The 12,644-nt window shown below is 37.4% G+C and overlaps 1 protein-coding gene across 8 annotated transcripts in view; it reads left to right on the top strand.

The window, feature by feature from the left end:
• Positions 1 to 11,278, top strand: part of SH3BP2 (SH3 domain binding protein 2) — a 37,987-nt gene extending 26,709 nt beyond the window's left edge. For 6 of the 8 annotated variants that reach the window (XM_068943524.1, XM_068943525.1, XM_068943526.1 and 3 more), the window contains 12 exons: positions 260 to 399; positions 1,526 to 1,628; positions 4,102 to 4,219; positions 4,797 to 4,867; positions 5,239 to 5,327; positions 6,919 to 6,984; positions 7,559 to 8,171; positions 9,309 to 9,417; positions 9,742 to 9,797; positions 10,233 to 10,314; positions 10,578 to 10,637; positions 11,066 to 11,278. In XM_068943524.1, coding sequence (XP_068799625.1) covers positions 264 to 399; positions 1,526 to 1,628; positions 4,102 to 4,219; positions 4,797 to 4,867; positions 5,239 to 5,327; positions 6,919 to 6,984; positions 7,559 to 8,171; positions 9,309 to 9,417; positions 9,742 to 9,797; positions 10,233 to 10,314; positions 10,578 to 10,637; positions 11,066 to 11,203 — 1,641 coding nt within the window. In that variant the 5' untranslated portion in view covers positions 260 to 263 and the 3' untranslated portion in view covers positions 11,204 to 11,278. The remainder of the gene's footprint in view (positions 1 to 259; positions 400 to 1,525; positions 1,629 to 4,101; positions 4,220 to 4,796; positions 4,868 to 5,238; positions 5,328 to 6,918; positions 6,985 to 7,558; positions 8,172 to 9,308; positions 9,418 to 9,741; positions 9,798 to 10,232; positions 10,315 to 10,577; positions 10,638 to 11,065) is intronic. The other 2 variants (XM_068943529.1, XM_068943522.1) reach the window with 1 other exon arrangement.
• The last annotated feature ends 1,366 nt before the right edge of the window (positions 11,279 to 12,644 follow it).

Here is a 12,644-nt window from a genome sequence, read left to right as displayed (position 1 = left end):
GTTCTCCCATTGTATCAACAACTGTCGATCATTCTTATGAGCCATATAAAAATAAATCGGGACTTTCTGCACCAAGGTTTTTTCATAGTTCGCAAACTTCCTGGAATCTATGAACACCCGTCTGTGCTACATACTTGACTGCTGAACCATGTTAGTTGTTTGGAAAACATGTTTAAGGAAACGAGCTGTTTTTCTCCATACTCATTTCTTAAAACAAAATATAACTTTTAAACTGCTTTTTAATTATTCTGAATTGCAGAACGATGGCCTCAGAGGAGCAGGTCTGGCCAGTCCCAATGAAGGCAATTGGAGCGCAAAATCTTTTGACAATGCCTGGAGGAGTGAGCAAATCAGGGTATCTTCATAAAAAAGGAGGCACTCAGCTGCAGATCCTGAAGTGTAAGTTGAGTAAGGTATTAACAAAATTTAAGGTCATTGTTTTAAATGCTTGCCTTTAGGGCCATAAGAGCCTGCTAACATAAAATATGTTTTATTAAAGCCCTTCTTTCACTTTGTCTATATTGGACTGAAATCGTACCAGAATATGCATATAAAACACCCGTGTTGACAGATTTACTTTAATTGTTCTGGAACTGAATCTTAAATGTGGTTGATTTTTCTTGTGCTCAGTTAAATCTCCTGTCAAGACCTTCAAAAGTAAGGTTTTGGTTTTTTTTTTTTTTTTAGGAGAAGAGAAGCATCAGATTCAGATATTTTTTCTGAAAGAAATAGTACTCAGCTTTTTCTCCAGCTGGAATGCATCTGTTGTACTGAAAAAATATTCCCATCTTCTGCTCTCTGAAGTGGAAATCTTTTTATTGCCAAGATTAGGTTGCTTTTAATAACAGTAATTGCTTCTAGAATCAGAATGCATTTACAAGAGGAAATTTAAAGCTTTAGGTTTATATATATTCTATTTATTTGCTATACCTGTTTACAGTGAAGCAATATTAATACAATTAATGACAAAGATTACTGTTATTGCCTTTGTCAAAGGAAGAAAGAGGGTTGGCACTTGACTATGCTTAAAAAAGAAAACACTGTTTTATTGCCAGCTTTATGTACCTAGGATGAAGGAAGAGAGGGAAATACTGTAATGGTTTTAGGGTGAACATAAATATGTACTTTATATTTATTACTATTTTTATCCTGTGGCTACATTCCTCTTACCTTCTTTCAGGCTGCACTCTTAGATTAACCTTTTCTTCCAGTAAAAGAACATAGGTAAAGGTCAGACCTGCGTTCTCTGACGTTTCTTTTGCAGTTGTCAGGTCAGCTGCCTCTCAAATGAGGAAAGAAAATGCTACCCTCAATTCTAAAAGCCTGTGAATGGACCTCTTTACTTCACGATTAACAAATCATCATCAGTCAGCTGTCACTCAACTCATTTATGCCATTTTGTAATGACTGACAAAATTAATTAGATCCTCTTAACTTGGGCAGAATTATTGTTTAAGAATTTAGAAATGTCCTTGCATTGGATTTATTTTTTGTTCACTTTTGTTTTTTTTTAAATCTTTTTCAGGGCCTTTGAGGTTTGTGATTATTCACGAGGGATGTATTTACTACTTTAAGAGTAGCACATCTGCATCTCCACAGGGTGCATTTTCTTTAAATGGTTATAACAGGTGAGTGTCATAAAGCTTATTTAATACCCAAACCCCTTTTACTTAATAAGGGGGCTGTGATTTTCATCTCAAAATTAAATTGAACTACATCTGTTGTTGGTGTTGATCACACCTCCAATTCGAAGAGATGTATTCCTTTCAAATGGTATATTTCATGTTTCCCTGTGCTTTACAAACGAATGCCCTTCATCTTTTGTAGCTTCTCCAGTAAAGCTGTTAAATTGCAGTGGGTTTACTTTTGTTCCTGATTCAATGCAGACTTTGTACACGCAGATAGATGTGGATTTTTTTCAGATAAATGATCTCTGATTCTAGTGATTTCAGTGACCATCAGAAAAAGAGGAATATTTATGGAGTTGTTCATTCTGTGGTACTAGTCAGTGTCAAAACTAAATGAGCTATGAGAGCAATAAATGAGAACGTGTGTAAAATCTGTTATTCATTTCACCACAGGTTATAGATTTTAATACCACTTTTTTAAGTTGAAGGCAAAAATGCATGGCTTTCAAGTTAGCCAGTTCTATCAGAATCTGATTGAGTGCAGCATACATACAAGTCCTACTAATAGAAGTCTAAAGTAAATTTAGAAAAATACCGTTGTAATTTGATGCTAAGAAAGAACTAATCGGATACCGAATATGGAAAATATCACATTATTATTGGTCATAACCAATGGAATTTTATTGTATTCATAGACGTTAATGTCATTCTTGTACTGCATAGTTTCTCAGGCTTTTCAGGTAAGGGAATATTTTATTTACACGTGAGAGCTTTTTAACTGACCACAGAAATGGCACGTTTTATGGGAATGTAGTAGAAAACGTTGTAGCTAATTAAAAATTCAAAATGAATTTATTTAAGCGGCCCTCGCTGTAACTTAGCTACGATACTAGCTTTTTCTATTCAGGTTAGTATGAAAATGCTGTGGGATTTGTAAACGCTGGGGACTGCCTCCTTGCTTGTGTATGTCTGTATTATAGCAAGCTATACGAACCTTAGTTGGAATTGGGGGCAGGTCGTGCTTAGTGTTATCCACAGACATAAGCATTATAGAAATAAGGGTTTGAAATGAAAGAAACTCATTTGTTAGACTGGGTGGTTGCATAAGGTTGCTTGGAAACAGTCTCTCTGAATCTTCAGTGGACTTTTGTTTTGCACCTTTCATTCAGTAGCTTTTACGTGTTCAGAGTGGGTAGAAGGTGCCGAGTTCACTAGTGACTAGAGTGCCGAGTTCACTAGTGACTCGGAATAAGCAGGGATGCCTATTGAGTCATTACTACCCTCTCTGCAGTACCGTGGGTATTTCCTCCATTAACATACTTATTATTCTTAAATTAGTAAGACAACTTACAGCTTCCTTTTTCCAGCCTTGGTTAGGGCGGAACAGATGCAGCAAACCTCAACCTGCAGTTTAAAATCAGGACTGTGGTTCTAAAAAGATGTGATATCTAATTATAAAAACATTTTGCAGTTCACCTTGTGGCAGCTGCTGAGTGTTGACTAGATTTCTGCCCTCCCCCGCCCCCATTCATCTTGATGGGGTACCCAACCAAAAATCAAATGGCTCTGACAATCTTTCTTCTAGGTTTACAAATCCACTTCCCTAAATATTAGTGACTCATGGAAATACTGCATTATATAAGGAAATAGGCAAGTTAAGAAGTTTAGGACCAACAGCAAAGAAAGCCCCAGTGATGATCATAAAAACTTTAATCAAATTTTCCTATGGCTTGTGCTGAATAAGTGTTTGATATATTACTTTTAGATTATCCACAGCCTTAGCACTTTAGTCTCCTTATTCTCTCCAAAGCCTTATAGTATCTATTTATAAGTGATATATATATATATATATTTTTTTTTTTTTCTATGTGAGGGCAGAGCAGAACTTTCTCATTTGAGAATCCTCTGGAGGGGAAAAAAATAAAAGGAAAGAAACATCTAATGCAGTTTGGGAAAGCGATTGGGTTATTCATTTTAAAAGAATAAAAATGTATTGATCTAGTGCAAGATAGCATTTATAAGGAGAAAAAGTGGGGGGAAAAAATAAGGTAACTTTTAATATTAGTCTCCTTTTACACTTGTGGAAAACGTATGTTTTGATTTCTCCTCTGTGCCCCTCTGAAATAAGGGTCACAGGCTGCCTAAATACTTCCTACTGTAGTGTGAAGCTTGCAAATTAACGCAATTCATTAAAGCTATTTATTGAACAGGCTTAAGTTAACGCATGGCTGATGGTTCCACTGGTGCTTTTTCTCCTGTTAGCGCTTCTGCGTTGTCCTTTCCACCACTCTAATGGCAAAACTGCTACAAAAACACGTATGGGTATCCTGATGGTGTTTTCCTGGGGTTTGGGGCTATTATTAGTAAGGCAAAATTGGCTGATAAAACCACTTTCTTATCAGCTTTATGACTTGCACAACAGAATTAACTTTATAGATTAGACTTTTTATATATTGATTGTTCTGTTTCTCAGGGTTATGCGGGCAGCTGAGGAGACAACGTCAAGCAACGTGTTTCCTTTCAAGTTAGTTCACATTAGCAAGAAGCACAGGACATGGTTTTTTTCTGCTTCTTCTGAAGACGAAAGAAAGGTATCTTTCTGTGTCAAAGAAAACTATATTGCGAAAGAAGAAGAAAGCGAATCTTGGACTTGCCTGAAATCTGAATAAACTGGATGCTCAGCTGCCGCTGAAACTTGTGTGTCTAGTTCTTTGGGCTCCTCTGAAAATCACACCTTGACGTTCTAAATATTATCTTATGTGTGAGTCCAAGTTGTGATTTAGGGAATGGCTAAAAGTGGCGTAGTAGATATCGTGGCTTTTTCATACTCCTGATTTTATTTTTAGCCAAGGAATGAATATTTGCACGTTAAACCTTTGATAAAGTGTGAAATCTCTGGTCCATAGATAGACTATGAACAACTATCTAGTTTTAGAAATAACAGCTTGAAATTCATAAATTGCAAGTTTAATATTTTAATACATTGTTATAGGATTTTAGATAGTCAAAAGATTTTTGACTAATAAATCCTCTTGATACTTCTATAAAGTTAGGAATCTACACTGAAATACTATTTATCCTAGGTGTAGCTACTCTAGCTTTGCAGAGAACGAACAGAGTGCGTGATTGTTTAACAATTTAGAGATTTGTTTGTTTGTTTGTTTGAAGAACTGGATGCTATCCCTGAGGAGAGAAATAGATCACTACCATGAGAAGAAAGAAACAATAACAGAATTCAGGTATGAACCCTTAATCGTTATTTGCTTTTCTCTCTTTTGATAGTGTTGCTTTTGGCTCTTTGCACCTTCAAGTAATGTATTGTTAATAACAGGTACAATAAACCCCAAGAACAGAAAGCCTTCCTAATACGTATGTTGAAGGTATGATGACAGAAATACGTCGTTTTATTATGAGAATTTAAAATGTCAACTCTGTGTGAAACAAACACAAACTTTAAAACGACAGCAAAATATTTGGCTGTTAATTGGGAAATAGGAATGATTGCTTCCGCTTTTCCAGCGTCCCTTTCCAGTGCAGAAGGACAAATTGTACGTGTTCCAAGACCCTTATCGCGGTGATGCAAAATGGACTCTTATCTTTTCTTTTGCAGTGATTCTGGCTCTGATGCAGACAGTTTCTATGGCTCAGTGGAACGTCCCATTGATATCAAGTATTCTCACCACTCAGCAGATAACGAAGGTGACAACTGTGGACACTGATAAATAAGTTTTTGTTTTTTTAAATCCCCTCCTCCCCCTCCCCCATTTCTGCAGGAACTATTCCCATAGCTTAAATGTGTCTGACTATGTCTGATCCAGTTTGCAACAGAGAACTGTAAATTCATATTGTTAAAGGGATGTAGAGTTGTTGTTATTTAGAATTGGAAACAAATATTCTGTACCATAAACCACTAGTAAAAAGAAATGGTAACTGAAGAGATTCAGACCTTTCCAGGAGGTGTTTGACACCATAAGAATACTATTTTAAACTGCACGTTGGGAAGTTCATAGACTTAGCAAAAAGATAAAATGTTTGTGTGTCCATAGGTCATAGTTTGGAAATACAAAATGATCTGTATTAAACTTGATAATAAGAGGATTAAGCTGCCCTTATTTCAGTAAAAGGCCCTTAGTGTATAAGTCACTTAAAAGCGCGTTCTGAAAACTTAGACGATACAGTGAAACGCTGTGGAACTAGCTACCTCCAGTATGGCCTGTGAAGTTAATTCAACTGTCTTGCAAAACAAGCTGTCACTCACACTGGGATGTTGTTGCATCTATGTCCAGAGGCTGCTCAGTATAAAACAGGATTGATTGTCCTCTCAGTTCTGTAAGGTCTCACGTTTTTTTGGGGGGTGGGGTGGGCAGGGCAGGGCAGGGTGGGTTGGTCTATGAGAAACACATAGGGTAAGGTTCTTCAGCAACTTTCAAACTGAGTAACTTTGTAACTAAGGCTCCTTGACTCATTCTTAGCGTAGTCTCTCTTTTATTCAACTCTTGACATCTGTTCTGTGCTGTAGTTGCTTCACAGTAAACAGTTCTAGCTGAGTGTATTAATTTTTTTTAAATTAGAAGTGAGGACACTATAGTAGAAAGCCTGTCAGATAGGTATTCACAATACATTTTAGCAACTGACTTCCTAGTCAAGAAACACATTAGTAAAATCCAGTATGAGGAGCCTTGCCCCAAGGTTCAACATAGCCAAACCCTGACTAGGCGTTTTCCCATCTGTCTTTTCAGATTTCTGTGGGTAGGGTTGACTGGAGCAAGTACTCATTTCCTGAAAGGAAACTCCTGATTCTTTTTCCTGACTAGGACAAAAAAGGTGGGAGTGAGGCTTTTAAGGAAATCCGGTTCAATTCTTGCAAAGCAGAAGAAAACACACTCAGCAGCCCTTTGTCTAGGGTCGTGGTTTAGGACTTCTGTGTCTAGGGGTGGAATGGTTGTATGTAATGTGAATTATGTCTGAAGAGGTCTAGAATGAGTTCAAAATTTTAAATTAGGAAAACTAGAACAACTTTCTAGTTTTTAATCTTTTTTTTTAAAGGATTTCCCTGGCGAAATGCTACATATTATCCTTGAAGCTCCTAACGTAGACAATGATGAGAAATTACTGCCTCAAAGCAGCATAATCTTGTCTTGATTATTCTGACTTATAGTTAAAGGCAACAGTGAAACCATTAAAGCAATTTGTTGTGATGCATTTTTCTGTTGCCAAAGCAACAGAATTCATTCTTGGCTCCAGGAATACTTACCAGAGTTTGACACATTTATTTATTATTCATCTGCAGATTATGACCAGGAGGAAGAGGACGAGTCATACTTGCAGCCAGATACTCCTGACCTAGGGAAAGATGGTATGTGGTGTTTTTTTTTTTTTTTTTAATTCCCCCCACAAAAGGCCACCAATAGGGGTTATGTTCCTGTAGAACGCCAAATCATTCTTTTGGCTTAGCCATGTCTAAAGCTTTGCAGATGGTTAAAATAATTAAGTGATGCACAGGTATCTAATCTTGAGGTATTTGGTGTCAAAAGTGCCTAGTAATAGCAGTAAAAATTTACAGAAAGTGTTACATTTCTTAATGGCATGTTTTCTGGAAGCTCTCCTGCCCAGAAGGACCTGTATCTAGTCATCAGCCAGGAGGAGGGAATAATGCTTTTAATGTAGTCTCTTTATTTTTAACGTAGACAAAATTCCTTGCTAAGTCAACATAAGCCATGCCTGAGTAAAGGTTGCAGGATTTTACTACTTACAACATTCAGAATTGTGTTGCAAGTTAAATATTTACCCATCATTTTTGGTGCTATCAGAACAAATGCCGATGAAGTATCTTAAATGGCATAGAAAATAAAGCACGTAAAGAAACAAGACTTTTCAAATTTTTATTTCTCCTCTGTGCGCCATGTTTTTGCTGTGTGTTCTTTGTGTAGATATCATGGTCCTGCCCCCGGCCTACCCGCCTCCACCAGTTCCTCACGTCAGAAAAGCTGCCTTCTCAGAATCAAGAGCCCATTCCTTTGCTGGCAAATCTGTTGGGCCTGTACTACCACCACCTCCTAAAAGAGGCTTACCTGATATCAAACCAGAGGATCTTTTAAATGTGAGAGAACCCCAGTTACATTGCCGAGCTGAATCTAATCTAAAGATTCAGCACTCTGGCTGGAGACTAAGTGAACATCCACCTCCTGTACCCCCTCTACCTCTTCTCAAAAAGCCTGTCTGTATCAAAGAATCGTGCTCGTTGCCCTCAGAGCCTCTGCCTCATGTTCTCACTACTCCAGAAGGATGCGAGAAGCTAAAGAACTTAAACCTTTCACCACGAACTCCTCCTCCGTTACCAAGCAGTAAACCTAAGCTGTCACAGTTAACTGAAAAGCCAGCAGACATCAGAGTGCCAAGGGAACATGGTAAACCTGGACTGTTTATACCACCAGTACTTCCAAAGCCCCCTGTGCCAGCCCACCAGCCCCCTGTGCCAGCCCACCAGCCCCCTGTGCCAGGATTCAAGCCTAGACCAGAGAAGTCTTTATGTCCCCAGTTACAGTAAGTATGAAATTACAGTCCTGCATCAAATTTTCCACTGCATATTTGTTAGCCAGTTGACAGACCGATTATTTATCAGATCTACAACAATGACTGTTCCTCTTCCCTGCACCGTTCCTCTCTTCCCCTTTGTATTGTGCTCTTTTGCCTTGGTATTTGGTATTTGAAAACTTTGCAACCAGTTTAGCTTCTGAAACGGTTCAAAAAGAAATAGTAGGCAAACTAGATTTTTTTAAAAAAATAAATACACTAAAATTCAGTAGTTCTTTTTTGGAGGGTATGTCTTGAAGACTTAAAAACCTTTGATTGTAGTGAGTAAGAAGCCTTTATGTCAGAACTTAAGTGAACTACAAAAAGACTTTTAGCCTTCGATCGAGACAGGAAATGTATGTTTTGTGTTATGATGAGATCCCCTTTAGTAAGGGATTTGGGACTAGCTATAGTGGTGAGGCAGATGAAGATATCTTCATCTATCAGATTGCACAGCAGTTCTGAAGAATGAATAATAAACCCTGTTAAAGACAGTACAAGAAAGATGTTGATATACTGAAATGAGTCCAGTGGAGGCCACCACGATGTTTGATGGCTTGCAGCATATAACATGAGGAGAGGCTGACAGAACTGGATTTGCTTAACCTTAAGAAAGGCTAATGGGAGATTTTGCTGCCGTCTACAACTACTTAACGGGGAGGGTATGAGGAAAAGCAAAGTGAGACCCTCTTCAGAGGTGCACTGTGATAGGATGAAAGGCAACAGACAAGTCGCAACCAGTAAAATTGCAGCTAAATACTAGGAAAAACTTTTTGCCATGAGGGTGGTCAAGCACCAGCAGAAGTTGCCCCAGAGATGCTATGGAATCTTGGTCCTCGGAGATGCACAAAACTTGACTGGACGCAACCCTGAACTACCCGATCTAGTAGGACCTGCTTTGTACGTGAAGTTGGACTAAATAAGAGGTCCCAACCTCCTTCCACCTCCCGAGGTCCTTTCAAACCTAAATTATTCTGTTATTCTGAGATAAGCCCTAAACTGAAACTTGCTCTTCAGTTCTACTTTTATTATCCCTTCAGTGTTTTGCGTATATTTGTTTTGTTTTCCTGAAGACATGTCCTTCAGTTTTTGTTCTGTTTCTGCCAGGAGATCACCACCAGATGGGCAGAGTTTCAGAAGCTTTTCATTTGAAAAACCAGCACTACCTGCCAAGCCAAACCAACCTGCTGATGATTCTGATGAGGACTATGAAAAAGTAAGATCAAGCAGATGGTCCTTTCTCAAAGACAATTATTTTTCTTGTTTATCAATACTTCAAGGGGGCTCCTCAAGTGCCTCTTGTGGGAAAAGGGAACTTTATGAAAGGAGTACTGCATGATTCTCAGCTTTAAAGAATGCCTTGACAAATCTTAGATTTTAATATTTCTTATAGAAGAAAGAAGCATAAAGTACATATTAATGCACCATTAACAAATTCAGATAGTGATGGCTGTGACATATTTGCATAAAAAGTTGCTAGCATTTTGAGTTTCTCTTACATATAGTGATTTTTTTTTTTTTAACTTGTATTTTCTTACAGGTCGAGCTACCTAATTCAGTATTTCTTAATACCTCTGAATCCTTCGAAGTTGAAAGGTAGATGTAACTTTACAACAGTTGCTTAAAAATCCTACAAAAAACTGCTGAGCAGTAGTCCAGAAAAATCATTTTGTGGGAGGCATAACTTGTGTTTAGAAACAAGAGTAGTATTTTAATCCCCCGATGTTAAGAAAATTGCTTTTTAGGGGAGTTAATTCAGCGCTCATGTATCAGTTGAGCGTGCGTTGTACTTCCAAAGTGATTGTTCCATCTGGAAAAGGTTGTTGTGCCAGGGTGCTAGATGGGACAGAAAGCCAGATTTTTCAGAACTGCATTGCAAGTTCAGATTCTAGAACAATAAAGTTCTGTCAGATATGATAGGCTATGAATTAGTATGACAGAAATAGAGATAGTACTAAAAACTTTAAGACTCTATGCATCCTATTTATCTGATTCAGAAAATGCTAACATAAGTCATTGCTGTATTTTTAGGGCATTTAAAGCTACTAGCCCAAGAGGACAACCACAAAATGGATTATACTGTATTAGGAACTCATCTACTAAGCCTGGAAAGGTAACTTGCAATAGCTGAATCTACCAAAAAATACGGCAGCTAACAGTCTTGATTTAGAGATATTGTATCTTATGTATGGTAAAGTACTTAACAATTTAGATGCTTGACTTCTTAAAAGCAAGGAAATCTAAGGCAATCGCTATCATAATTTGAGTGAAAATTGTATAGGCTGGGCAACTGATTATAACTAATTCCTTAACAATGCATTGACTTACAAAGGCTTATTAACATAGACTGACCATGCTGCATTTTTATTTTTCAAGGTATTGGTTGTATGGGATGAATCTGCAGAAAAAGTGAGAAACTACAGAATCTTTGAAAAGGTTAGTAGCTGTACTAGATAGGAAGTGTGTGTGTGTGTGTGTACCAGAACTAACAAGTCAAAGTCTAGCTTCCTAGTTCCAAAAGTAAAAATAAATTGATTTACAAACATTTGTTCTAGGATGAGAGTTTGAGTACTCAGATCTGAGCTTTTCATTTGCTATATTGTGCAAAAGATGAAGTAGCTGTAGTGTTCAGATCTAAATTTCAGCTCCAAATTTCAGCTCCAGTCAAATCCTGAAGGAAGGACTATTAAATACCCAAGTCCACTATGGACTTACATGTGCATGAATGAATAGCTTGCAAGGCTATTGTTGCCTTTTTGCTTGCTTGAAAGGGCTCCTCAGTTCCAACGCCTGAAAAACTTTCCTAACACCGTGAGTAGGAAAAATTTCTGCGAACGATTACATATGTTTTTGTTCTACAACAGGATTGCAGGTTTTACCTGGATGCAGAAATCATGTTTTTGAACATGGGAAGTTTGGTTGAATACTACAGCACTCATGTCTTACCTAGTCATGACAGCCTAATTCTTCAGTGTCCTTATGGTTACTCTAAACCAAGATGACGTGGCTGGCATAACTCACTGATGCTGAGGAAAAACGGGCTCCCCGCTGTCTCCGAATTAAATGTGGACATATGGCACTGTTGGACTACCTGTTGTTTGCACACAGAAACTGAGTCTGTTTCAACCGTTTGTTCTCATGTGGGTTGTATATAGACTTTGTTTAATGAACTCTTGGTAAACTTTGCAATCCAGATCAGTGGATTTTATGGCCCTTTCTCTTAAAAAGATCTGAACTGATTATGCTGTGAAAGCTGTCTGTGATACCTGCACCTTTTATAAAACTGCTGCTATTACTAATCTCCTCAGAACGCGTAGGATAGATGTGAACAAAAAAAAGTTGTGGATATAACCTATACGGAAAAGAGAAACTTCTAAAAGTACATCATAATTCACTTGTGACGGGGAATACTAATACTCTGACTTGGAGGCATTGCTCTTTTAGTCAGTACTGGTGCTTAACTGAGAGGCTGAAATGTGTATTTTTTTTCTTTTAATTGTATTGTTGACTTGTAAATAATGTAGACTTTTATGCAAATAATTTGGTTTACTCTAGGTAAAGATGATCAAGAAATGCGGCTTTTTTTTTCTTTTTTTAAAGCCACTCCATACATACATGTAACTTCTGATTCCAGTGTCTGCAATGATTGCTATCAGGGAACTGTCCAACTGATACGGGTATGGTATCCCACATATCTGAAATGCACAGCATTAAGTAATAGGCATGGTATAATATTAATTTGGCTTTCATAGGAGCCTCACTTGCTAGTTTGGAACTGCATGGGTAGGTGCCACTAATATTGCAATGGGTATGAGAAAAGAAAAAAGGAATAAATTAGTTTAATGAGGGAGAAGAGTCTTATGAATACCCCAAATTCTGACTAGCAATTGTCTCTCATATTGCTATCATAAAAGGTTTAAAATTAAATACATAAAAAGAAGAAATCTAGAACCCTAAGTGTGATGCTACAATCACTAATGAATATACCCCATAAAACTTCCTGGTCAGTTTCTTGGATCAGGTTGTCAGATCATCATTCTTTTCTGTTCTAGGGCAAAGCATATTGCCCTATTCTGTAAATCTCTAATAATTTTTCCATTATTAAAATTGCTACTTGGTTTGTAGTTGCGTGCAAAATAAAATCTGGTTTTAATGTATTATCAGCACTGAACAAACTGTAGCATTAATGATATGCATTAGGAAGGTGCTTGTAAGCTTTCTTTTCAAATATTTTGGGGGCAGGTATCCTAGAACCAAGGACTTGATGCTTACGTTGAAATTATACCATTCATGAATTTTCATAAAGAGAGGATATCTATTTTAATAACCTTTTAAACAACTTTCCTAATTCAAAAGTACTGTTAATAATGTTTTTATCTCTAACAATGTTTACAAGACTTGTAGTAATTTTTTTTTGCAATTTCTAAAACAGGAGTAGAGGTT

This window comes from Struthio camelus, chromosome 4 (genome assembly GCF_040807025.1).
Source record: "Struthio camelus isolate bStrCam1 chromosome 4, bStrCam1.hap1, whole genome shotgun sequence".
In the NCBI taxonomy this organism is placed as follows: domain Eukaryota; kingdom Metazoa; phylum Chordata; class Aves; order Struthioniformes; family Struthionidae; genus Struthio; species Struthio camelus.
The sequence above is the reverse complement of the archived record's forward strand: the minus strand, read 5'-3'. Positions and strand labels throughout refer to the sequence as shown.